A 26,711-nucleotide genomic window follows, 5' to 3' on the forward strand; every position below is an offset into this window, starting at 1 on the left:
CAGCGAGGTGACCTTCTCCCAGAGGGCTGGGCAAGCTGGGAAGCAAGAACAAGCTGGTTAGATGCCCATAGGTAGCTGAAGGGGTTAGCTTTGCTATCTCAGAACATGCAAGTGCAGCCCACAGCAATGGTCTCCATGACCATCTGGTACTTCTTGTGACACTTTTTCTTCCCAGAGGGCTTGTGCCCTGCTTCTCCTGGCACTGGGCAGAGCAGCCTGCGGACGGGCAGTCGGCTGTAGATGGGAATGCTGGCCATGGTGCGGTCCTCCTGCATCGTGAAGGGGTTGATGCAGCCAGTGCAGAGGCATCGGGCCTCGGGGATGTCTGCTGGGATCCGTGTTGGGTCGTGGTTTATGCTGGAAGAGAGGGAAAGTGAGACATGGTTGGAGAGATGGTGAGATGGGGGGCAATGGGTGGCTTGGGATGGGCAGGGCATTGCCTCTGCAGTGATGTGAGGTGCTGCATTGCATCACACGGCCAGCAGCCACCACAGCTCTGTGTTGATGGAGCTGTAGCTGCCATGGTGCTTGCTGGCGTATCCCCCAGGTCCCTGCCCCAACTCACCTGTATGCCCAGGGGGACAGGCTCCTCCGGTTGGACCTCCAGAGCCTCAAGTTGACCTGGCACTTGGTGTCACCTGGCTCAGAGCTGTTCCTCAGCTGGTGCACCATGTCCTGGATGCTGCGCTCGTAGTCTGCCATGGTGGTATAGGGGTCATCCGGGGCCCAGGCGAGGGCAGGGGTGGCTGTGGGGGGCCGTGCCAGGCCCCTTCTCCTGCCCTTGGCTGCCTTGCTTTGGTCCTTTGCTTCGGGAACCAGCACCATGGCAAAGGTGAAGATGCAGAAGAGAAGCTGAGGAGGAAGAAGGGATGGTTCATGGCTGCTCAAGCCAGCTGCAGGGGCTGGCATGGAAGGGAAGCTTTCCCACCTCCCATAGATCACAGGGTAATAGCATGACCGCATTGACTTTGGGGTGGCATGTGCAATCCCCAAAGAGCAACACCAGCCTGCAGGGTGAGACCCATGGGAGCACACTGAGGGCAGTTTGCAGGGATGGTGGGCACACGGTTGTGGTGAGCCCCCAGCCCAAGGCCCAACTGATGCATGTGGCTGCAAAGCCCCTTGCCCTGGCTGCAGCTGGCAACTTGCATTGTCCAAAGTTTCCTGCCCATGTTGCTGGATCTGTGTCTGTTCCTTTCCCCACCCTCAGCTCAGGCTGTACCCGGGCATCCCAGGTTGCAAAGGAGCTTTAGAGGTGACACAGTCAAGAATGGGATCTTTATCCAAACCCTCCTTTCCCTGCCTCTGTGCTCTGGGGATGATGAGAGAGAAAAGAAAGATGCTTTTTCCTTCTCTTCTCCCTCCAGCCTCGCAGGGCCAAGCTCCCCTGTGCCGACACCCGGCAGGCTGCCCAGTGGCAAACAAAGTGGCTTTCTGTCGTCCTGCTCTTTGCTATTTGTGTCCCTGCAGCCAGCAGCTCCGCACCCTGCCCGCCATCCTGCAGCCCTTCCCTGAGGTGTGTGGTCCCAGGGCAGGAACCGCTCGGCCGGGGCTGTTTTCCCCCTCCCATGCTGTCAGGTCACATTATTGCCTCTCTGGTCTCCGAGCCTGTTGCATCCTCACCATGCCAAGCGTGGGAGCGACGGGGCTGGCAGGCCACAGCATCTCCAAAGCAAACAAACCCAGGTAGCCACCCGTAAACAAGCGTGCAAACGTTCTATTAAAGGCAAAAGAAGAGCAAGTCCTGCGCCGCCGTGCAGTTACCTACCAGGTTTGGAGCCCGCTCCATCGCGGCCGCCGTCCTGCAGTGAGACTGGCACCGGCGCGGCCGGGAGCTATAAAGGGAAAGCCCCAGCCCCCGGCTGTGCTCCTCAGGAGGTGTGTCCGGTCCTCGAGGTGCCAGCGCTGGCAGGGCAGGGGCCAGCGTGGTCTGGGACTCGGCCACCAGCCGCCTCCCCGGGCACTGGCTCCATTTGCGGCTGCGACAGCGGCAGGACCCCGCTGGAGCCCGGAGGGATCGCTGGGCAATGCCCTGCCCTGGGGAAGGGGTTTGGACTCGACCCCGGTGGTGCCACAAGCACGGTGACCCGGCGGCTGGGCTGGGGGAGCAGGGGGGAGCGGGGGGGGGGGCTGTGTCCTGTGCTGGCAGCGAGGGGTGCAGGTCCTGGGCTGACAGCCGAGGCCCTGCCGTCATCCATGTGCCACCACCAGCTCTGCTGTCCCCAGGAGACACCAGACCCTTCTGCCCAGCACTGAGGCAACGGCACCCATCACTTCCTGCACCCCTGGTCTGTGTCACCAAGCCCTTCCCCTCCTGCTGTCCTCAAGCCTGTCCCCAGCCCCCGAGAGTGGGGACAAACCAGAGCAGCTGTGGGGTGCCGAGCACCGAGACGCAGGGTGCTGCGGTGGGGGACGCTGAGGCTGCGATGCCCCGTCCCTGATCAGACGGAGCTGGTCTTGGGCGTGCGCCGGGGGCCGCAGCATCGCTGCTTTGCAGCCCCCTGCCCTGGGCTGTCCCTGTCCCCGCGGCCAGGCAGCGGCTGTGCCACACGATGGTGCTGTCCTCCACCTAACCGCACCGCCACCCGTCTGCATCCCTCCTCCGCAACTTCCTTCCCTACATCCCCCCTCCTTGCATCCCTCCCTCCTTTCCTCTTCCTCTCCATCCCTCCCTGCATCCCTCTTCCCCGGCCACGGGAGGCGGGATGCCCGGTGCTCTTCGCCTCGCTCCCGAACAGCGCGGTCTGCCCTGCTCCTTTGGAGGTGCCCTTTACACTGTTATAGCTGCAGGTGCCGGAGGGGATGCTCCACCTCTCTTTGGTGTTTTCTGCTCCTCCTGCTCCCACTCCAGCACCGCCAGCATGTGCGGCAGCACCAGATGCTGAGTCTCCCTCTGACTCCTGACTTGCTGTTCATCCCCAGGGGTTTGGAGGCCCTTATGCTTTGTACAGCAGTGGGAAATTTCCACCTCCCAGCCCGTGAACTGAGCCTCTAGAAAACGCTGTGAATAGGCTAAAACTCACTGCACACCCAGCTCACACTGTCCCTCTTCTCATCCCAGCCCCGCCATCCCCAAGGATGCAGCAGGGAGCACAGCCTGGCTGCTCTCACGCGCAAGGCAGCTGCAAGTTAACACCCCCAGAACAGCATTTCTGGGGCTTTGCCATGCTCCCAGGTGAGGTCTGATGCTGTGCACTGAGCACAGCGTGTCTCTTTTGTCACCTCGGGGACCTGGCCATGGCAGGGTCCCTGCAGCCACCTGCCTCTGCTGCATGAGTGGTTCGGCAGCACCCATCCATCTGCCACCAGCCTTTCCTGGGGTGCTGAGCCAGGCCCTGCTGCACCCCTGTTCCATGATCCCCCACGGAGGGGCAGTGAGCAGCATGTGCACCCGGAGGGTGCTGCAACGCCTGTGTGTGCCGAGGCCGCCTGCATTGTGTCAGCACTTGGCAATGCTGTTTACACATGAGAGAGGCTCAGAGGCATCTGCACCGGCAGCCAATTACCCAGTTTTGATCTTTTTTGGTGAAAAGGAAACCAGAGCTTTCCAGACATGGCCACATTTGATAAGCTGCGGGAGGCGGGGGTGGCGTTTCCCCATCGCCTCACACAAGGGAAAGAATAATGTGTGTGAGTGGCTGGGTCACAGCCAGCCCCTGCCTCCCGCCTAGAATGGGACAGCCAACATGCTCAGTTTGCCAGTGCCAGCTGTGGTGCTGCCCCTGCGGGAGCAGGGTGTGCTGGGGTCATCCTGCTGCGGAGAGGCAAGGGGAGGGTGGCTGGAAACCCCTGCATGGCTTCTATGGGAGTGGGTAACCCAGAGGGAAGAGGGGATGTGGTTTTGGGTTTGGTGTAGTGCTTATCCCTGCTATCTCCCCACCACATTGTCCCACTGCCACAGCAAATGTGTGTGATGTCCCAAGCAGGGCAGGAGGGGCCATGAAGATAGATAGGTTCTGCCTGCCCTAAATGAACTCTGGCACATATTTCCCAGTGTAACCATCACAGAACCTGCTGCCGTGTCTCTGGCTAAGCTCAAGCTCCCGGTGCAGAGGGATGCAGGGTGGATGTGCTGTGCTTGGCAGAAGGGATGCGCTGGCCAGGGAGCATGTGACAGAGCACACAACGAGAACTGCAGTTAAGGGAATGGGGGCAATCAGACCTCAGTTCCCATGCTGGCAGAAAACAGCTCTCTGCCTTTGTCACAAGCAGGAATGTCCCTGCTGGGGTGAGAGCTGCTGACATGGGGACATGGGGTCTGTGGTCCCTCCAGCGCTGGTGCCACACTGCAGGGCATGGCCGCTTCCCAGGCACCACACTGCTCCAGAGCCTGAATCCTCCATAGGGCTTGTGATGCCCCAGCACACCTGAGCGCGCACACACTGTGTGTGCCCGGGGCAGGCAGGAGGCTCCGGCACTGCCGCGGTGGCACCTCCTACCTCTGCATGAGCAACATTTTCCACTCATCAAACGTAAGTGTGCCCTGCCCTCACCCCATCCAGCCCCACACCGCAGTGGGGAGGAGGGCTGGGACCAGGGCCCCCCGGCAGGTATCTCCCATCCGAGCCGGCAGCACAGAGCTCACTCACATCCATATTTGCACAAAGCCCCGCGCAGCACGTGAGCGCTGCACAGACACCCGGGCCAAAAAGGCTTATTTTAAGCTCGCTGGAAAAGGAACATTGTTCGGTGGGAATTAAAACTCCTCGTTCTCAAAAAAGGCAGAAACAAAAAGTGCTGAATTCTGGCCCAGCTGGCGAGGGTGGCCGGGAATTTGGTGCTGGCATCAAGCAGGGTGGGTGCCCTCCCTTCCTGTGCCCCTGTGACGCTGGTGCTGTCCCCAGAGTCCCTGGTGGGAAGGGTTTTCCCATAGGAGGGAAGGGATAGCACCCAGTGTGGGTGCTTGTGGCCATGGAGCCACCCTGAGGTGCTGGCTCGCCGAAGGCAGTAGGGGTGACCGTGGTGGCTGCATGAGGGGCTGGATGAGCTGTTGGCAGCCTGGAGTCTTGCTGTGCCTGGGTTGTACATCAAAGGGCAGTATTATTTATACAGCCTTAATCCGGCTATCTCCTCGGGGGGGGGGGGGGGGAGCTGGGTGATGCTGGGTGCTGTCTGTAAATCACGCCCTTTGGATCACACGCGTGAGATAACAGCCAGGCTCCGGGTCGGGAGGCAGGGCTGTGCTGCGGGGCCAGCAGCACCCAGGAGGCTCACACGGGGCCAGCGGCGTCGGGAGAGCTCCGTGACGGGGGAGGCGGGAGGGAGGGTGCGGGTCCGGCACATCCTGCCGTCGGCACATCCATCAGCAGCCCAGCGTTTACAGCACGTCGCTGGTTACATGATCCAGACGCGCAGGTTCCTCCTGCCCTGCTCCTCTCCTGCCTTTTGTTTTCTTTTGCCTCCTGCTCCTGGAGACAGAGCACCTGATGGAAAAAGCCTGTTCTCCCGCTTCCCATGCCGGACACGCTCGCTTGCTTCCGCCCCTGCTCTGTACTGCGCCGCGATGGCTCCCTGCTCCTGCTGCCCCACACTGGCTCACCCTACGGTGGCAGTGGGGAACAACTGGAGGGGCCGGGACGAGGGCATGGCAGGGACAGACCCCAGACCTAGTGGGACCCCTCTGGATTCTTTATGTGGGACAGTCCCTGATCCCCGTAGGACATAACACGGCAGAGCTATGGTGTCCTCCAGGCAGAGAGGCTGCAGGGGCCACTGAGGCACTACCTGGGCACGTGTTCCACCAGCCTGCCAAGCCCAATGGGCACTTGGCCTCATGCCTTGCTCCCTCTGTGTGCCCTGTGCTTGCCTTCCCACCTTCCCCAGCCCTTTGGGCTCCTGGCCTCAGGCTGTGCCCCACTGCCTGCCAGTGCAGAGCTGCAACTTCCAAATAAGCTGGTTTTGGTCCCCCTTGCAGCTGGAAGCAGCCAACACAGCAACCAGCCACTGACCCCTGAGGGCTTCGGAGGGGTGGCTGCATTTCATGATGCATTGCAAAGGTTAGACACGGTCCTGCCAGGATGTCCTCTGCAACCCGGCTCCTGGCCATGAGAAGGGCTGGTCCTCCAGCCCCATGCAGGACACGGGACAGCTTGGAGCCAGTGCTGCTGCCCTCCCTGCAAGGCCACGGTGCTGGATGGAGCTCAGGGCAGCGATGCCATCTGGATCTGCAAGGAGAAAGCCTCTTGTTTTGAGGGCTTTGGTAGCTTTTGCTTGTGGGCAGGAGTCCAAGCTCCCAGTTTCCCAGGGCACAGCAGGAGGCGGAGGTAAATGGAAAGCTCAGCAGTGACAGTGACGTCTGGTGTGTAGTGCTCAAATCAAACCTCTCTTCTCCACAGCCCTGGGCATGGGGACGCTGCTGCATGAGTGGGTACCCAGTACGGAACAGTCACCAGGTGGGATCTGGTGGTTGAAGTCAGGGCAGAAAGCCTCCTGCCCTGGTCCCCATCCCTGCTCCTGTGCTGCTGTTTCAGCAGTCTGTGGTGGGAAGGGATTTACAGAGCAGCACAGGCTGGTCCTGAAGGTCACCTTCAGAGCGCAGCTCACCCATTCATCACCATCCTGCCCCTGCAAGGGAGACGGCACATGCATGGGGGCGAGGGAGGCAGGGGCTGCCTGCTCTGGGGTGTCATGATACACTCAAGGGCTGAGAAACACCCAACAGCCCCCAGCACCCCTCTGATGTGGGGCAGCAAATGAAAAGGCTCTAAATTGGGTGTGTTTGGATGTCAACAGGGCTCATGGGAGAGGGGGATCTCCTATGGCTCTCTGGGCTCATGGGAAGGTGGAAGCAGCCCTCAGAGCCTGCCCAGGGCACACTCTCCATCACTGCCCCACAGCATCACCCCACTGCCTGCAATGGGAGCACCGGTCCTTCACACCCAGCCCAGGGGCTGAAGCTCAGCAGCGGGGTGGAAAAAAGGCACTTTTGTGGAGATCCTGAATCTGAATGGTGGTGAGGAGAGCTCGCTGGGCAGCATCTGAGCGAAGGAGCAACGAAAACAAACCCACGCCAAGGAATCCTGCTTTGCCCCAAATGTTTTTCTTATGGAGTTGTAACAAGACAAGAGTTGTAAAGATAGTAACCTCCTAAACATTACCTTATTAAGGCTTCTCAGAAACCACAGGGCACGACCCCTCTGGGTCATGGAACAAGAGAGCAGCATCCAGCGAACAAACAGAGGCTAACATTACATTTTTCACTTCATTTAGGAAACCTGGTTTCTAATTATAGGGTTTGTTTCATGGCAGTGGTTGGTTGTGTTTCACTCAAAGCCAGCCCACCGAGAGCAGGGGCTGCGTGGCCGTGTAGAGAGGAGAGGGGATGGGGTGGCAGGGAGATGCCGGCTTCATGCTGGCTCCCAGGAAGGCTGCTGGGCTCACAGGGCACGGAATAAGAATGAGCTTAGTACTGCAGGCATGAGGTGCCTCACATAGTGAGGGGTACAGGGGTCAGACATGGTGTGGGAGGGCTCTGTGCCCCAGAGGAGCCCCAGGGTGTCCTGGGGACATGCCACACGTGCTGTCCTAGCTCTGTGCCATGCACCAAGGCTTATCTGCAGCACAGGGGCTGCGCTGTGCTCTGTGCAGTTCCCTTTGCTCGTCCAGCCTGACCTGGCTTGCCCTGTGCTGCAATGACCACAGGCAGACCTGCTGCAGGCTTTCTGCTCCTGGGCCAGAGCAAAATCAAGGCTTGTGCCGCCACGGGCTGCTGGAGCTGTATGTGTGCAGGGATTGAACCAAGCAGTCAGGGTTTGCTGTCAGCAGCCCCACAAAAGTCCTTCCTATTCCTGGCCAGGTACCCCAGTGGTGTCCCGGGCTCCTTGGACGACCCCAGCTCCCTCTGCCCTGGCTTTGGCCATCCTGCCACAGGTCCAGGCACTGCCACCCCAGTCCCTGCTCTCCTGACAGACAGTGAGCATCCCCCACGGCCGTGCTGGCAGCTGCTTTCCAGTGTATTGTGCTCACTCCCACCAGTGTCCTGTGCTCGCCCCGCGGGGTCGGGCCATGCTGGCCTGCAGCCCTACATCCCCATTGCAGAGCAGGGCTGAGCACACGGTGGTTCCCCCATTTGCCCGTTTTGTGATGCGGGGTTCATTACTGCAGGGAGCAGAGGTGAGCGTGTGTATGTGTGTAGTGGTGCAAAAAGCACACTTCAGTTCCCTACTCCTTTCCAGGGCACAAACCTCCCAGACAACTCACCCTGTCCCTCAGCTGGACCCTGTTGCTGGTACCTCTCCTCCACACTGGTTGTGCTCCCCACTGTCCCTGCTCACACCTGCTCACACAGCCTGGCCACCCGCTGCCGCTCCTCCTCATCCTTTACCTCCCAGAGTGACTTGCCCATGCTCCTTCTTTCCAGTGGTGGGTGACTCTCCATCAGCTGAGCTAAACCAGGCCAGCCAGTTCAGAGCTGGCTTTGCCAGCTTTCCTTCACCCCCCCAGGTGAGCTGCATGACCCTGAGCACCCATCTCCCGCAGGCAGCAGGGGTTGTTCCAGCCCTGACCCTCCATAGATGCCTGCAGCCATCCAGGGCTGGTTTGCTGGGGCACGGGGCTACCATGGGGAGGGGGCTGGTGGCCAGCCACAGCTTCAGCATGGGGGGATGTCTCAGGGTGGATACAGAGGGGCTGAAAGGACATTTAGCTCCCGTAGCAGGGACTTTGGTGCTGAGGTGATGCATAAGTCTAGGAGGAGCAGGAGGAACACCAATACTCCACAGCATCCCTGTACAAAGCCTGGCACGATGGCACAGGGGCCCTTGTCCTGGCTTTGAGGCTGTGTCCAGCTCAAGAGTCTGGGGACAGCAGGACCCCTCGCCTTTCCTGGCCCCTCCAAAATGTGTTGCTGATGGAAATCCTGCCCTGCCAGAATCTTACTCAACGTTTGTCCCCACTGAGGCCAGGGCAGTTTGTGCACATCCCCAGGCCCCAGGAGTGCTCAGCAGCACTGCTTTGCCCATGCTCAGCTCAGGATGAGCTCCTTCCCATGAGCCAGGGGAACTGTCCAGGCATGAGATCCCAGACACCAGCCCTTTGCTTCCCCCAGGGAGCAACACCAGCTTGGAAACCCCAGAGGAGAAGCTGTTGGTCCTCCCTTTGCTTACCGGCTCTCCCTCAGTCACTGCTTGCTACAGAGTCTGCTTCCTCCTTTGGAGCCGAGCTGCTGGCTCCACTGCCCCAGGAGAGCCCAGCACAGCCATGGGGCTCAGGCAGGACAGCAGTGTTCAGAGCAGAGGCCGTGCCTTCCTTGCCATGCCAGGGGCTGATGGCGGTGCAGGAGGATGAAGGCTCATCGGTGCCGGGTGTTTCCCCCCACAGCTGCCAACTGGCTGCGCATTACCGGGGCCCCAGTGCCGGCTGGAGGCCATACATGGACTCATGGTCCATGCGAAGAAGGGAGGGGCTGGAGCAGACGCAGCCCTGCAGTGATGGAGCTCCCACACCGGCTTCCCGTGATGCTAAAACCCAGGGAAAGGTGCCACGTGTGTCCAGCCCTTGCTTCACCATCACCCTCCCATGTGGATCCCGGCCCCAGGGCACTCGGGATCTCACCCTGCACACACAGGCAGCCCCGTGTCCTCCGAAACGCCTTTTTTCCCAGGCCAGATGGAGCCTTTCAAAGTAATGGGAATCATGAACCGCCTCCAGCCGGGCCAGGGAGCATCTCCACTTCCTTCCCCCGGCCGGCGGGACAGCCGCCAGTGCTGCACCGGCCCCACGGCCGGCCTGCCCCACCGGACCCCCGCCCCACCGGCGGTGGGATGCGCGTCCCCCCCCTGCACGCAGGAAGTCAGCTATTGCAAACAACTTTCTCCGGTCGGGATGGCCTGGGTTCCCAGGCGTGCCGCTGGCAGCCCTGCAGCCCTGGCTGCTCTCCTCCCCCCTGCTCCCCCCATAGCCCTCCTTCCCTCGCTCCCCCTCTCCGCCTTAATGACTTCCACATGGGCCTCTGGCATCCCAAGCCAAGCCTCCAGCATTGTCTGAAATCTCCAAATTTAGAAGAAATATGAAAATTGTCAAGCAGCCCTTCCTTAGGGGGTAAAAGCAACACTCGGCTGCGCGGCGGCGGGTCGCAGCGGCGGGTCCACGTGACGGCACCCCAGCCAATGGATCCCCTCGGCGCCCCTGACAGCGGTGCCCGTCGCAGCCTGGCCTCCTCCTGCAGCTCATATAAGGTAAAAACAAAAAGGTTTTGCAGCTTCTGAGCAGCCTGGAAGCAGTTTTTCACTGAGGGGTCCCATGCCAGCTGCTTAAAAAACCCCGGCTGGCAGCGCCGGGGTCCCAGTGGCGGTTATAATGTGCCGGGAGGAGGTGGCGGGGCTGTGCCCGCATCCCACGGTGCCTCGTGGCGCAGCAGGTAAGTGCCCGTGGATGGAGGGAGCGGGCAGGCGCGCGGGTGGCAGCGATGGGTGCATGGGGTGATGAGGATGGGCGGACGCTGGTGCAGTGTGGGTGCTGCTGCTCTGCCTGATGCCTGCCCTGGGTGTGCGCAGAGACAGGCAGGGGACAGCGTGGCTCCTCCAGCATCCCTCCAGCCATGGGATGCTCAGCCCAGCTGGCTTCAAGGAGGTGGGCAGGGGTGCTTTGAATGCCGTGACTAAAGAGGGAGGCAAGCGGAGCAGGGCCATGGGATGCCAGTAAGGAAACCCACTGGGTGTGGAGCTGGCAAGGAATGGCCAGAGCTGCCTCGGGACCAGGCAGTACTGAGCTAAGAGGTTCCCCAAAATCTGTCCCTAAAGCTCCGTCCTCGCCCTGGGAGAGGGGTTTGGTGGGGCTCACCCAGCTTTGTGGAGGTGGCGAAGGGCCCTCCCAGGACTGGAGGAGGAATTGCTTCCTGCTCTGTGTATGTCTAGGATGGGAAAATGGGAAGCTGGAGGTGAACCCAGGCTGGCAGGCTCCTCATGTAGCAGAACCATGGGCTGCTCGCTTGGCTCCGCTGCCCGGCCATGATGCTGCCACTGTCTGAGGGAAACAGGCTGGGAGGAGAAGGGGCTGGAGCTCACCACCCGGGGCTTCCAGGGCACTGAAGCCACAATGACCGAGAGAACCCCACAGCCCACAGCTCTTGGAACCCCAACACCAGCCCAGCTGGTGCCGCTGCCTCGCTCTGTGTCTCTGGCTGCAGCCCATAGCCAGCACACTGGTGCGATCCCGGCCGCAGGCATTGCTCAGGTCCATCACTCACTGGGTGCGCGGTTGCCTCATCCTCCTACCCTGGAGGCTCAGCAGCGGCTGATGAGCGAGGGCACCCTGTGGGAGCCAGCGGCTGGGCTGGTGGGGACGGCACAGGGTGTGCAGCCAGCAATGGCAGCGCTGCGATGGCTTCAGGGCACAGACACGGCTTGTTCCTCGACAGCCTCGAGATGAAGCATTGCAAAGGCTCCCTCTGGGTTGTGCCTCCTCCCTGCCTGTCCCTTGCAGGACGTGGTGCTGCCTCTACCTGGGTTATGGCTGGCTCCGCACTGTCCCTCTGCTCCCAAAGCACCAGCAGTGGCTGTCCCCTCCCAGAGGGTCACCTGAGGACACGGTGCCCCACGGGCATGTGGCAGCAAGCTGCCAGGTCCCTCCTCTGCAGGCAGCTCCCACTGCCACAGGGACAACCACCAGCAGGGTCCTGCATGAGCACAGTGGGTCCAGTCAGGGCGAGTGACATCCTTGGGGGTGCAAGCTCCTGTATGGGCTACGTGTCCCTCTGCAAAGGGACAGTGACAGTAACCAGGGCACTGTAACCTCCCAGGGCAGCTGTAGCCACCACGGTCCCAGTCTGTCCCCATCCCGCTGTGTTTCAATGGATTCCCACTGTCGCTGGCTGCTCCTAAGGACTCGCAGCATCTCAGCACTGGGATGGTGCATGTGGGGATGGAGAACCACCAGTGTGACACGGCCGACATCTCCATACTAGAGGTAGCATCCCCAGCACGAAGCTATCCTGCCTATGCTGCCCCAGCTCCCCGGCCTCTGCACACTGGCCAGGGTGCTCTGTTGAAGGGCAATGGCATTGCCTCCCCACTGCCGGCCAACGGGAGAGGAGTTTATTTCCAACAAACACAGGCAGACGTCTTGGCCAAAGATTTCCCAAGCAGTTATCAGCAGGAATTCAGGGACGGCTCTGTCTAGACAGGCTGCAGCTCTGGGTGGCTGCTGGATGGAGTGGCATTTCCCTCCATGCTTGTCAAGAGGCAGTCTGGAGATGATTAAGGGCTTTCTTTTCTTGCTTTTCTTTTCCTTTTCTACCCAAGAACCAGCATTTTTCCTGACCAGGCTTTTCCAAGGCCTGTTCCTCTGTACCCCCAGTGAAATCTGCCTTTGCTCATCCCTAGCATTCCACTGCTCCTCTCCTAAGGCTGAGCTGGGGAGAGCCAGGGCCTGGTGGCGCAGCTCCTGGTGACCATGGCCACAATGAGCCATACCCATGGCATTGCTTTGCTCCCCAGCAATGGGGCTCCTGCAGCAGTGGGCAAGATGCTGGGCACTGCGCTCAGCAGTCCCTGCCATGCCTTGGTGATGGTGATGGGCAGTGGCATGGTGCAGGCAGGAGCACAGGCAGTGCAGGGGCTGAGTGCTGGGCTGGGGACCCCAGGATGGCCCCAGCGCCTTAACCTGTGTGGAGCAGAATCAGCAAGAGCTTGTCATCATGAGCGAGCTGCCATGAGCAGCAAGAGATGAGGCAAGAGGCTGGAAATCTGAGCTCTGGAGACATTTCACCATCCTTTGACCTTGGCCGGGAGCACAGAGACAAGCGGAGCAGATCCTGCATGGGAGGAAGCTCCAGCTGGGGGGTGAAGCCCAACACAGGGACCATAGACAGGGACCCTTTCAGCAGCCAGATCCCTGCTGTACAGCCTTCTGCAGCTGCAGATCTGCGCATGGAGCTGCTGTGGCAGCACCGTCCTGGTTCAGGGAGAAGCAGTGGCGCCAGGGCAGAGCCGGCCTCTGCAGGGCAGTGCACGGGAGCCCATCGCAGCTCTGGTGCAGTGGGGCAGAGCTCCAGCGCCTGGGCTGTGTCGGCTGTGAGACAGCACTGGGTTGAGGTGAGGGGCAGAGCTGCTTTGTGCTGGTGGACAAAGTGGGGATGGTCACACTGCCTGTAGGGATGAGGAGGAGGCTCCGGAGGGCTGGCAAGCTGCTGGAGCCAGTCCAGTGCTTGCGCTAGGTGTGTGCTGTATGCAGGTGTCACACATGCAGCCCGCCTGCCCAGGCTGTGTTTGGTTTCAGCTATTGAAGTAGGAGGTGGTGAGCACCAATGTGTTCCCTATCCCACTGGGAAGCATGGTGCCATGCAGTGCCAGAGCCGCAGGAGATGGTCACGGTGCTGGGATGTAGCTTCCTGGTGGGCACCATCCCACTCCAGGCAATCTGCCCCCCGTGAACCTGATGAGCTTAGCCCCAGCTGAGGCTGTGTTGGGATGGGGACCCGACAGCGCTGTTAAGCCTCTTCCCCAGCTGCTACAGGTGGGATGTGCTGGCAGTGCTGGATGCTGCCCTCCAGGGCAGCAGGGTCTGTGGGTGACAGCCGGCAGCATGCAGGCAGCCAGGTCTGTGCCCCAAGACCACTGTGAGAGAGCACATCCGACCTGCAGGGACATCCCTGTCATGGTGGCAACACAGGGCCGGGGGGTGGATGTCAGTGCCTCTCCCTGGGCTGAGCTGTGCTGAGGGGTGGATGAGCAGCTTCCCTGGGACAAGAGACAGCAGCAGGCAGGGCCTGGGATGGGGCTGTGGGGCTGTGGCACTCACCATGCTGTGCGTGGGGCAGATGCTCTGTGGTGGCCAGCAGCAGGTCAGCCTGGTGCTTGCTGTGGGACTGACTTGCTGGTTGCTGGTACACGGGGTAATGTCTCTTACTTCCAGCCTGGCCTTCTTACCTGGGATCTCTCCTTGCGGATTTGCTCTTCCTTTGCTCCCCTCCCCTTTCAACCTCATATTTTAAATTCCATTTTCATTATTGCGGCCTCCATCCCTCACAAACCCCATCACACCTGAGCGGAGGAGCTGCACCTCTCCCACCAGCCTGAGCATCAGTCCTGATGTACCTTCTGTGCTCCATCCTTTTCCGCATCTCATCTCCTGCTTGCTGGGAGCTCGGCCCATTTAGGGCTTTTTCTTTTAGTGTCTTTTACTGCTCAGCTGGGTGGGCAGCAGGCAGGGCTGGGAACACTGGGGCCTACAGGGTATGTGAATTACTAAATCAGGTCCTCTCATGTCCAGATGATGCTGTGCATCCCCCCCCCAGTCCCCCTCTCCCTCATGGAGCAGAGATAAGATGATAAGGGCTGGATAAGCAGCCAGGAGCATTGGCAGCTTAATGAGCTCCAGCCTCTGCTAGAAGAAAGGGAGCCTCACTGCTCCCTGCCTGCTCCAGCTCCAGGCTCTTTGTTGGCCTCATGAGCTCCTGCACGCCACTATGCTGAGGAGCATCCCGAGGAGCATCCCCTCCACCAGCTCCTCAGGCCAGCTCCGGCTGGAAGCCATGCAGGATCTGAGTGAGGAGCAGGTCCCAGGGAGCAAGGAAGATGCTGGAGCAGCCGCCCTGCGCCGCTTGGGAACAGTCTCCATGGGGAGCTCTCTGCACAGCGCTCTGGGTTCCCACCAGCGAGGACTGGAGGCCGGTGACGTGAGGGCCTGTTCCCGCTGGGACTTCACCCCTGCACCACTTCCTCTGGACCGGGAATGTGATGTGTAAACAGAGCGGGAGGGCTGGTGCTGGGACCCGCTCCCACGCTCTGCGTGCCCTGGGGCCGGCACCGGCACACCAGGCATCAGCCTTGGGCTCAAAACACCTTCCAGTGGTGGGCTGGGGAGGGGGCCCAGGGCTGCGCTGCCCCATGGAGCAGGAGGAAACCATCTAAGGATGGGGACGTGGCTGTTGGTGGGCTGGGGGCAGCGAGGAAGGGCTGCAGCCATGGGAAAGGCAATGACCGTGCTGCTGTGTGCCTTGGCTCTTCCTTCGCCATGCGGCTTCCTGCTCCTCCTGCTCTTCTGGAGGCTCTTTCTCACTCCCAAACCAGGCTCTAGTGATGCAGGAGGGTTTCAGCCTCATGGCACCAGTGGCTTTGCGGGAACCATTGGGCTCTGTGTGGTAGCAGAGGACTGGCATCACTGGTCCCCTGCTCCAGGTTGGTGTCAACTTGGTCTGCAGCCTGGAGGTGGCAAAGGCCTCATCTGTCCCTGGGCTCCCTCCTGCCATCCCCACCCTGTATCTCAAGCCCAGCTCTCCTCATAGGCACCAAATTAGGTGATTTCGCCCTCACTCCACACCAGGAAAGAGGCCGCCTGCCCCAGGGGGGAATGAGCACAAACCAGATGCGCTCTCCCCTCCGCACCCATCCCTGCTCCGAGCCCCCCAAACCTGCTCCTTTGTTCTTGGCACTATAACTTATCCCAGCACGGCCCATCAAGGAGCACCATCCCCCTGGGCCCCCTTGGCTCGTCCCCAGCATGGGAGATGGGGGCCGCCCGGTCTCCAAATCTGCCTTTTTGACCATAAAAGGGTTGGAACGCCGCAGCCGGTGGGAGGATGGGAAAGGGAAGGCAGAGCTATTTATAGCCCAGCATCAGGACCTCAGCCTGAACCCGGGGTTAATCAGCCTGCCACCAGATTAGGATCTCCCTTGGTCCCTCCACTTTCTCATAAACCGTTGATTTAATACCAGCACTGGTGAGGGAAGGAGGGAGGAAGGGAGAGAGGAGGTACCTCTCCTCTGCAGAGGCTGCTATAGTCCATGGTGATCATGATGGAGATGCTGGGAGAGCTGGAAGGCCCCACTGGGAAGGGGCATTGGAGGTGTCCCGCCACCAGCGTGTGCTGCCAAGGGACACTGAGCAGCATCCCTGTGCGACCGCTGCCTGTGAGGGACATCCAACAGGCAGCAGAAGCTGCCCTGGGGTCAGTCCCTTAGGTTTCCATGGAGTGAAGTGAGCCCTTCCAGTACGAGCATGTTCCCCTCCATCACCCAGGAGGAGGAATCTGGTGGAGGGGTGCTTGGGCAGGGTTCACCTGCCTGTTGTCCCCCAGCAATGAGTCCCTCAGCCAGAGGGAGGTGGCATCAGGGCTGCTTGGGTAGCAGATGGCCAAGCTGGGTCAAAGCTCGTCTGGGGCAATGATGGAGCCCCAAGGGCTGGTGGAGATCAGGCTTTTGGGGACCAGGAGGAGCAGAAAGGGTGCACGCATGGGGCTGAGCATCACCCAGTGCCTTCCTCCCGCCTCCGGAGAGCAGGGCAGAGCCAGAGGGTTCAGGCTTCCCTCAAAAGCGTGGGCCTGGCCTCCCAGCTGGCCTCATGGGGCTGGGGAATTTGAAGGAGGAAACAAATCCCAACTGCTGTTAAAGGGACATTTCCTGCAGCCCCGGGCTGCCTGGAGAGGGGAAAGGGCGCTGTGTTGTAACCACGGGGAGGGCCGAGCTCTGACTCAGCCCCGCGCCGCCGGGCAGGCAGCTCATGGCCACCGAGCACCCACCCGGGAAGCGCTCAGCAGAGCAGGAGGCTGGAGGTGAGCAGCGGGCAGGGGCAAGGGCAGCGCCAGCGGCGCTGGTGTGAGCAAGGAAGGAGCTGGGGCACCGTCCTGGGCACGCATGCCGTGTCCCAGCAGCCTCAGCCGGGAGATGCGGTGGTGTTTGGTGGTCCCCGCAGCATCGGCAGGACCTCGAGCCCAGACATTTGTTATCCTGGTGTCTTCTTCTGGAGCTATGGGGTGTGTTTGCACGATGCGAGCGAGGGGACAAGCAACCCGGGGCTGTGGCAGACACAGCTTGGGACACACTGGTGTCCCCTGACAGAGGTCCTCCAGCAACAACATGAGTGCTGGGGAGCAGAGCGTGGTGGCTGTGTCGCATGCTGGTGGCAGCCTCCTTTCCTTGGGAAACCGGGACAAAACCAAGAGTGGAGATGGGGGGAAAGGGTAGGCCCTGATGCACTGGCTTTTCTACCTCATCTTGGGGACATGCACTGGGGACATCAGAGGGAGGATGGGGTGCCCCTTTCACCCCAAGATCTCCGCTGTGGCAGCAGTGGGTGAGCCCCACAGATGTTTTCCCTCCATCCCGGCGGGATGCTCAGCCCAGCGCATTCCTGCAGCCCTTCCCGGCGTTTCTTCCCCACCGCCACCTCCCTGGGGATGGAGCTGAGGGCTGTGGGGGCAGAGAAGGCTCCGTCCTGTCTTTTCCCACCAAGGCCACTATGCTGACAGAGGGAGGACAGGGGCCATCCCCAGGACCCACTGCAAGGCTCCTGTAGGGTGACCTGCAGCTACCACCGGGAGAGGTGAATGTGCCCCCCACACACATGGCTTTGAGCAGCCAAACAGGGCTCTGTGACTGTCCTGGGGTTTCTTGTGCACACGGAGCTGTTGGCGTTACCATCCTCGGTCCATGGGGTGCTGGGCCCCATAGCAGCTGCCCAAGAAGGGATCCAAGAGCTCCACAGCAGCCCACACTCCCTCTGCCTCACCATGCTGACTGCACCCTCTGTCTTACAGGCTCAGCCATGAGTGTCCTTGGGGACATGGGAGCTGCTGAAGGCACGTGATGACTGCTCAGCCCCAGGAGCATCGCCAGCGGTGAGAGACAGGCAGAGCCAGCAGGACACCAGCTGCCAGCACGGGCACGGGCTGCGGAGGATCCTGCCCTTGTCCCCACTGTGCAAAGCGGGGCTGGCTCCCAGCACATTGCTCCTTGCTGACAGCAGGATGGTCCCCTCCTTGGGGGGGTGTGTGGGGCTGGGGTGCTGCCTGGCAGGGCCAGCAGTGGGGCAGAGCCTCTGCAATGGCACGCGGTGGCAGGAGGGTCCCTGCAGCACCTTCCCTGGCGCTGGGTCCGTGTGGCTGTTCCCAGCCTTGGCCAGAGGTCAGGGCTGGCCTGGCCATGGCTGGTATGGAGATAACCCCACGCTGGCCAAGGCTGCTCCCAAACCTCATTCCCAACCGATGGATGCTGCCAACTTGGGGCACTTTGGGGGTCTTCTCCACACTCTTTCCTACCAAGAACCAGAGGCAGCACACGGGGAGCCTGGCCCATTGCACAGGGTGGCTTCTGACCCAGTTCGCAGCTGGGTGCACCCAGCCGGGGGCCGGTGCCGGATGCAGGGGCTCAGTGGAGATGCAGCATCTGCTTCTCGTCAGGCTGCTGGAGTGCGGGCCCCGCTCTGATAGATGCTCTGTTTATCACGTTCCGGCTCTGCTCAGGATGTTAGTGTTCGCCTGCGAAAGGCGGTTTTGGACTCGGCCGCTCCCTCCATCCTCCCTCTCCTCCTGCTTCCCCCTGGATCCTCGCCCTTGGGTCCGGATGGGCTGAAGCCTGTTCAGACCTGGCGGTGAAGGTCCAGGGAGCATTCATCCCACAGCCCCTTGTCCCTGCTCATGGGAAGGGCTGGGCTCAGCCCTGTCACCCTGGGAATGTATGGGGATGGGAAGCAGAGATGCCTGCCAGCTGCAGGCTCTGCCCTGATGGGGACTGGGACAGGGACAAGGGCTGGATGGACAGCAGGAGCTTTCACATGCTCCTCATCCCCTGGGGCAGGGAAGGGGCAGAGGGCAGGGAAGGGTGTGCTGTGCAATATACATGGCCCCGCACCGTCCTGGGGTGCCCTGGCCCTGCTGAGTGGCAGCCCTGGGGGCACTTCCATCACCCTCACCCTCTTGACCAGCTCCTCACTCACTCTCGGGGGGGGACACAACACATGGATTTAGAGGCAGACTCTCCCCCTTTCTGTCCCTATCCCTGTCTGTTCCTGAAGAACAAGCTACCAAGCCCAGGTCTGTCCTGCCAAGGTGCTTGGGCTGGGCATGGGGGATGCAGACACATGGCTATGGAGGGGGTGGACCTCTCTGCCTGCAGCCAGCCAGGCAGACACACAGCTTTCCTATGGGATGAGCCATGGACACACGCCAGCTGCAGCGAGGATGACCACGGGCTCCTCCATGTCTCCCAGCCCAAGGTGCAGTGCTGCATCTCTGGTCAATTGGGAGTCTGAGATGAAGCACTGTAGCTCGGGAAGGGAGGAACTGTGCACCCTGGGACTCCCCATCCGGAGTGACGTGAGGAGAGCTGACCCCCGTGTCTGCTCAGGACCCCGGCCTGGCGCTGGGCATCAGCGGGAGGGATTGTAGAGAAATGTGGGAGCCTCGTGTGTCAGGGGCACAGCAGGGATGTGGGAGCAGCATCCCCCATCAGCCAGCAGTGAGGACGTGCGGGGCTGGCCCAGAGCCCAGGTCGCCGTGCCCTCAGGGTCCAGTTTTCCCAGGAATCCCTTGGGCGCTACGTTGGGGATTCCTGGAAATACTGTTCTTGGGGCCACGGCTCGGCGGCTGCAGAGGGCCCATCCCATGGGAAGCCACAGCCTGCGGAAGAGACATCCACCAAGGTATGGGGCCACCTGGGGGGCTGCAAGCAGGAGGGGGGCATGGCTACCCCAACCATGGGGAGGTGGGCGACCCAGCACAGGCAACCGCAGCTGCCCCACACTGGAGAGTGATGGATGTCCCTGTGGATGTCCTCACTGCAAGAGGATGGGGCTGGTGTGCAGATGGCCGTGCACATTGCTCCCGCCCTGCACCTCGCTGCCCTGGGGTCAATAAAGGTCTCAGCTCCCGACTGACTCTGTCCTGCCTGTTCCTTTGGGGCTGGGAGCAGAGTGGGAGCCCATGGTCTGATGCCAGCACAGTTTGTGGCAGAAACGAGAGCCTGGAGCTGCCTGTGGAGCAACCCCGGGAGCTGCTCTCCTCCTGCACTGTCCTCCCTTCCATGTCCCACAGCTCCCAGCCGCGCCGTGCTCCTGCCACTGGCACTGATTCACCGCCCCTGCTGCGGGCTGGGCCGGGAGCTGGGATCTCTCCCTGCAGGCTCCGTGTGCTCAGGTCCACCCCACATGAATCACATCCCTGCCGGCACCGGAGCCCCGGCGTGCGGGGCTGACCCGACCCCAGCTCGGGAGCTGCGAGCTCGGGGGGCCGGTGCAGAGAGGCACTACCGGCCTTCTCCTGTCTGCACATGGATGGACAGGGGCAGTAGGCAGCAGGTGCGGGCAGCAGGCAGCAGGTGCAGGCAGCAGGATCAGGCAGGAACAGGAATAGGCAAGAGCAGGCAGCAGGAGCAGACAGCGTGTCTGGGCAGGACGGACGGCAGGTGGCGGTGCTGCACAGGTCGGAGCAGGCAGCCCGCGCTGCCCGCCCTGCCTGTCCTGCCCAGTCCTGCCCCCCCGGAGCGCTGCCGACCCCGGAGGGGGAGCCCGCAGTCACCGGGGGGCAGCCGCTGTCCCCTCCTTTCCCACGCACCGCTGCCCCGTGTCCCAGCTCCAGTTCATGCCCTGCCTCCTTGGATGCCAGAGATCCAAAGCCCGTCCGGGTGGGTGCCACAGGGACAGGGACCCCGCTTGCCCCCGCTGCGGTTGCCGTTCACAGCTGATCAATGGATGACCCCCCCCAGGCTCTAAGAACAAGTGCAGGGTGAGGGGCAGCACAGGGTGCGGGGCTGGCCGTGCTGGTCCCTGCCTCCCAGCCAGGACAGATGAGTGTCCCTAATCCCTCAGCTACTTCCACCCCCAAACGCAGCTAGACAGACACCCACAGCAAGGACAGGCCCCTGGGGACAGCCATACAGTGCCAGCACAGCCACCATGCTGCTGCCAGGGCACATCCCTCACATCACACAGCCCTGTTCCCACTCAGCCCATTCCCAGCTCATGCCATAACGCCCCAGGGCTAACTGAAACACTCCAGGGCCAACCAGAAATGCCCCAGGGTAACCAGAATGCTTTAGGATGAACTGAAATGCCCCAGGGGTAACTGACATGTCCCAGGGCCAACTGCCTCCCCACCCATACTGCTGACTCAGCAGGGTGCAGCCAGCAGCACACCCGGCTGGGGCTCACTGCTGACGCAGGGCCCCATCACCCCATCGCCTGCACTCCCTGTGCCTGGCACCACCCTCCCATGCGTGCCCCTATCCCCTCCCCATGGCCGTCAAAGGAGAGATGGGCAAACCCATGTGTGCCTGTCTGGGGACATGGAAGGAGCACTGGGCTGTTTCCATTTGGTTCCCAAGGCTCCTGGTGGGGTTTGGGGTGTCTGCGATGGGACAGGGACAAATCCAACCCAGAGGGACCACCCAAAACCCAGCTGGAATGGACAAAGGTGGGAAAAGCCCTTCCCATCCTGCATAAATAGAAATCACAAAACCTCTCTGGAAATGCCAAGGCAAATCCCAAACCCAGCCTCCCCCAGTGACAGTGCTGCTGGGTTGCCGTGGCTCCAACTGCTCTGCTTCAACCCCTTCCAAGCAGTTTGTTCTGATGCTGGTTGTTAGGGGGTTACCCAACATGCCGGTGCAGGATGGAAAGCCATGTCTGCCTCACACACACCCAAATTAAAACAACACGGCACTTGGCTCAGGAAATGCCAACTCGGAGAGCTCTGATTGTTTCCTTCTTTCTGTTCCTCCCTTTTCTCAGCTAGAAAATCTATCAGGGATGACCCTGTCCCTGAGACATTTAGGTTTGGACAATAGTGGCGATTTCTGGCCCAAAAATGCCCTTTAGTTGAGGAATTCCTGACCTGCCCCAGCCTGTGGGAAGCACCACTGTCCTCCTTGTCTCCACCTCTCACTACCAGATCCCAGCCAGGGCCTACCTGAGTGGCAGCACCAGCACCATCAGCAGCAGCGGATGAGCAGAGACCCTGCACCAGGCAAATGTCCACCTTGGGACTTGCTGGGTGCATCCCCCAGCCCCATTCATATGGTTACCAGCAGCTCTGGGCATAAAGCCTGGAGCACTGAGCCATTTACTTGATAGGGAAACTGAGGCACACATCTCCTGCCTGTCCCTTGCTTCAAGAACAACACAGCCAGGGCTTTGCTACCCACCCCAGGGTCACAGAATCCCAGACTGGTTTGGGTTGGAAGGGACCTTAAAGCTCATCCAGCTCCAACCCCTGCCACGGGCAGGGACACCTTCCACTAGAGCAGCTTGCTCCAAGCCCCTGTGTCCAACCTGGCCTTGAACACTGCCAGGGATGGGGCAGCCACAGCTCCTCTGGGCACCCTGTGCCAGGGCTTCGTAAGATCTCATCTCAATCTACACTGTTCTAGTTTAAAGCCATTCCCCCTTGTCCTGTTGCTACATGCTCCCATAAAAAGTCCCTCTCCAGATTTCTTGTTAGCCCCTTTAGGCATTGGAAGACTGGCCAGTGGAGGAAGGCCAGGCCGCATGGCATGGGGGCAAAGCCTCATCGCTCCATGAGGCTCATCCAGGGCCTATGGCAGTGCTGGGGTGAGCCGAGCCGGCACGGGGCAGTGCTGGGGCCATGCCACTCTGTGCCTAGGACAAAGGGGTGCCATGGTGCCCCGGCAGCAGCCACAGGCATCGCACACTCGCTGCCTCAGTGTCCCCACTGTGAGCCTGCGCTGGCACAGCTCAGCCCGGCCCAGCTCTGCCATGGCCCAGGCGCGAGCCGTGCTGCTGGGTGCTGTGCCAGGGCTGCCATGCGGGAAGGGAGTTGTCCTGAGTCAGCTGCAGCGCCGCTGGCACAGCCCTCGCCCCGCATGAGGGAGGGAGCTGGCAGCAGCCGTGCAGAGCAGACATGCTCATTCCTTCCTTGCTCCCAGCAGGATAAGCCCCTCCGGGTCCCTGCTCTCTGGAAAGCACCCAGGAGGGGAGGCTGAGCGGCCACACTCCCTTTTTTGGGCAGTTTCCCCCATCGCAGAGTCCTGCAGTTATTGTCTGTGCAGAAACTCAGCAGTCATAAATCCTCCTCTGCCTGCAGGGGCTGCCTGCCTGCATTCTCTGCCTCCTCTCCATCTCCTCCCAGAGACACATGTGGTGCCACAGCCCTCTAGAGCTGATACTGAGGGTCTCTTACAGCCATCCCTGCTCCAGCACAGGGACACGTACCCATGGGTGCCCAGGGTGGAGGTGGCAGGAGGGTTCTATGAGTGTCCCACCAGGCCACTGAGCTATGGCAGGGCAGGGGCTTGTCACCATCACTCATAGAGACCATCGGGATGATAAGCCCTGATGAGCTGTGGTGGCAAAACCAAATGGATTCCCTGACCCACCATGGGAACCACAGACAAGTATGTACTTACCAGGCACCAGCAATCGGCTTAAAGCTAATCCCTGTGTCCTGCGCTGGCCTTGGCCAGGGCCCCACGGGGTGAGTGATGCCACCACTGCCAGGGCCTGCAGAGAGACAGGGTGGGTTTAACAGGGGTTGGTGGGTGCTGGTGTGACAGCGCTGGGACAGCCACTGGTACCCACAGCCTTCCACCCCATCGGCTCTCACCGGTGCGCACAGCCAGGCATCCCACTGCCCTTCCTTGAGCTCCAGAGCCTGGCATGGCATGAACAGACCCTGGTGCCAGCCATGAGTGCCCAGCACACTCAGCACCATGGCCCTCACAGCACTGCACCACCACACTTCAGCGCACAGCCCCGAGGAGGTGTGGAGTATCCTGGTTTGTTTCCTGGCAAGGGCAGGACATCCCCGCGCTGGGAAAGGCTCCCGGGATTAGGGTTTTGTGCATGTGCAAGGTTTGAAGAGCTCAGCACGGCTGTGACGAGGCGAGGGCGTGTGAACATGCACGTGCTCACGCACACAGTGAGAGGCAGATGAGCAGCAGAGCCCATCCGTGTCCCCAGGGGCCCTGCATGCACCCCTGCTCCTGCCTGCCCCACACAGTCCTTCCATGGGTCCTCCACAGCGCATCCCCTGCCCCACATCCACCACCTCCTGCGAACAGCTCCCCAGGACCACGCTGCTGAGCCCCCCGGGGCTGTGCTGGAAGCAGGGATGTGGGCAGCACTGTCCCCTCAGATCCTGGGCTCTCACAGCACCGCAGGGTCCCCAGCCCTGCCCCTGCCAGGGCTCAGCTACGCCGGCTGAGCTGCTCCCGCTGATGCAGCGGGATGGGATTAATGCGTGCGTGGGAAGCCAGAGAGGGAGCAGGAAGGGGCAGGCACGGCCCCATGGGAGCCCAGGAGTGCAGGATCCACGCAGGGAGAAGCCGGCATGGGGGTGGCTCCAGCCCGTGCACAGGACTGGGGCTGTGGGTGTCTGTTTCTGTGCCTGCTGAAGGGCTCAGCTCGCCCAGCACCCATGGGTGCCCTGGCTCCCAGCTTCGGCTCTCAGCCACCCTCCCTGCTGAGTCAGCATCGGGTTGTGTCGGTGCCTGAACCCTGTGGTGCTGCCAAACCCGGCACGCAGGAGCTCAGCGGCCCTATCCTGACTGAGCAAAGCACAAGCAGGCAGGGTGCTGCCCAAACCCCCATCTCCGTACCCCACGTACCCTGCTCATGGTGCGGGCAGCATAAGGGGTGTCAGTGTCAGCACAGCAGCCGCAGCACAGCCCCGCCAGCCCATGGCGCGGAGCCGCCGGTGCCCAGCCCATCCCCGCGGCACCAGGCACAGCCCTGCGCGTACACCCAGACCGACGGCGCTGCCAAAGCCCCTCCGTCAGCAGGGCCCGGCGCGGCAGCTCCAGACCTGCTCCGCACCAGGCAGGGCCGGCTCGCCCTGCCCCGCTGCCCCCTGCGGGAGCCAAACGCGCCCAGGGAGCGCCGAGGCAGCGCCAGGACGTTGCCAACAGGGCAGGTTCCCACCGCCGTTCCCTCCCCGTCACGTCCCCCTGGGCCATGGGATGAGGGCTGGCTTTGATCGGCCCCGGGAGCAGAGACCGTGCACAACTCGCTGCACAGGCTCCGTCCCACAGGGCAGGCGGGGACTGCTCTGCTCCCCTCGCCAGGTTCGCCCATGGGATGGTGAGAACCAGTGTAGGAGCACCTCAACCGCAGTGCTATGGGCCAGGCTCTGGCTCTACCTCACCTCCTCCTCTAGGGAAGCAGCCCAAGCAGTGAGTCCTGAGGCGCATTAACCCCTACCCTGGGGCTATGCTCCCGTGCAGGATAAACCAACTTGGGAGTGCTTTGATCACCCTAGACCATCCAGGAGCAGGGTAATGCCGTAGCTAGGCTGGCAGGACCTTGATCTATGGCTTGCCCTGCTACAGGAGACCCCTGCTTGAGCAGGGAATGGTCCTATAGTCACAAGCCAGCTGTGATTCCAGGTGGACTATGGAGCTTGAACAAGGGGCTGCAGCTGGCTCCTTCCATCTGCATTAATCTGCATGGAAACGAGCAGGGAAAGCTAAACACACACATGTATAGAGGCTGGGAGTATGAGCCTGTGCAGGGCAGGAGCTGCCAGGATGAGCCCTGTGGGCTGCCCCTAAACCCCCTTTCAGCTGGGCACCATGACAACATGCCACAAGGAAGGCGAAGAACAAAGCTCAGTCCCCTCTCCCAGCACTGAGTCCTTGCTGGGGTCTGCAGCCCTCATCACCCAGCCTGGCACCAGCATCCCCGTGCCCAGCAGTTGGAAGGGCAGGAACACGCATGGCACTTGCTCCCCCTGTGCCATGGGGTACACACAGCCCTGTCCCACCAGAGCAGGGCTCCTCTCTACCTCCCAACAGCCACAACCTCTGCTTTTACTCTCTTCTTCCTGCAAACCAGCAAGGGTTGGGCTTCCACAGACTGTTAAGAATCAGCCCCAACCTGCCCTCCCCGGCTCCACACACCAGCCACCAGAGTCCTGGAGCTGGAGGCTCCAGCCAGAGCCGCAGCAGCCAAGGAGCGTTTCATCACTCAGCCTTGCCCCAGCTCGCGCAGCTCCTGACGTGGGTCTGCCCAGCCGAGGAGAACTGGGAGAAACAGAGCAACTTTGTACTTGCCCTCAATTAATGAGTGACCTATTTAGAGGGAAATCTGGGCTAAGTGGGATGAAGAAGCTGGAGCCAGCTGCTTAGGGGTGCCATGGCCCAAACCAGGCTGAGCCCGCAAGCTCCACATTTGCACAGGGCAGGGGAGCCAGTTCAGAGCTTTGAAAGAAAATGCCCTAAGAGTTTTTATAGCTGGAAACAGCCTCATGCTGCACCCTCCCTCCTGAGCCCACCAGCAAGGGGACATCCCTGCTCAGCCAGCCCCAAGGGAGATGGAGGGTCCAGGGGCAGGATGCAGGGGCAGCGGCAGGCTGGGTCTCAGCTCCTCTCCCGAGGCCATGGTGATGCTCTCAGCGGGGAGGTGGGAGCAGCGCAGACATTCCCTGGTGGGTGGAAGAGCCAGAGAACGCGTTCATCTGATGAAACGCTGCCGGCAGCGGGAGCGGCGTTTCAGCTCCATGGCAGCTTTGAGGGGTAGGCGTTGGTCCTGCCCAGCCGGCCGGGTGACAGAGGTGCTTATCTAACAGGACCTGCAAGTCCCATGCGTGTATCTGCTCCTAGAGACGCCACTGCCCAAGCTGGCAGCCTCCCCTCCTGCTCCGGAGCCTGGGAAAGCCAGGACCAGCCCCGCAGGAGCAGACACGGTACCTGGGGCCTCTCTGCAGGGAAGAGACTGGGTGGCAGCTCACACATTTTAAGCCAAAGCACTTCCCATGCTGTGCTCCGCTTTGCATCAGCAACACCTCCAGACTCCAGCTATCAGGCAAAGCCAGACTAGACGCCAGGGATTTACCACACTCCTCCTGATGCAAGCTGAAGCAACGAGCAGCTTATTCTCACCCCATCTGAGAGAAAAGCAGTGTTATTTCTCAAGCTGGACAGCGGGGACCCAGGAACTTGGTGGGTGGGGTGGAGAGGGCAGCCAGGCTGAGCTGTGTTATCCAGCACCTATAAATCGGGCTCTTTCAATACTGCATTTTGAACCCATGTGCAAAGCATCACAGA

At 61.3% G+C, this 26,711-nt stretch overlaps 1 protein-coding gene across 2 annotated transcripts; it reads right to left on the reverse strand.

Moving 5' to 3' along the window:
- Positions 1 to 23,157, reverse strand: IL17B (interleukin 17B). Of its 2 annotated transcripts, none has more exons than XM_080627494.1 (3): positions 23,076 to 23,157; positions 566 to 852; positions 1 to 357 (listed from the first exon to the last, which is right to left on the reverse strand). In XM_080627494.1, exons 2-3 carry the CDS (start codon positions 823 to 825, stop codon positions 99 to 101), a joined length of 519 nt encoding a protein of 172 aa, XP_080483620.1. In that variant the 5' UTR covers positions 826 to 852; positions 23,076 to 23,157; the 3' UTR covers positions 1 to 98. The 2 variants fall into 2 exon arrangements, with proteins under 2 accessions (XP_080483620.1, XP_080483619.1); XM_080627493.1 differs by lacking the exon at positions 23,076 to 23,157 and adding an exon at positions 1,769 to 1,872.
- Positions 23,158 to 26,711: the final 3,554 nt, after the last annotated feature.

The sequence above is a fragment of the Psittacula echo genome (genome assembly GCF_963264785.1).
Source record: "Psittacula echo genome assembly, chromosome: 11".
NCBI classification, from domain to species: Eukaryota; Metazoa; Chordata; class Aves; order Psittaciformes; family Psittacidae; genus Psittacula; species Psittacula echo.

Excerpts from the sequence above, each read along its gene's own strand:
- IL17B (XM_080627493.1), bottom strand. The coding sequence starts at position 1,789 with ATGGAGCGGGCTCCAAACCTG. Across the intron at positions 853-1,768 it reads TGGAGCGGGCTCCAAACCTG|CTTCTCTTCTGCATCTTCAC; the intron begins GTAGGTAACTGC and ends CTTCCTCCTCAG. Across the intron at positions 358-565 it reads CTGTCCCCCTGGGCATACAG|CATAAACCACGACCCAACAC; the intron begins GTGAGTTGGGGC and ends CCTCTCTTCCAG.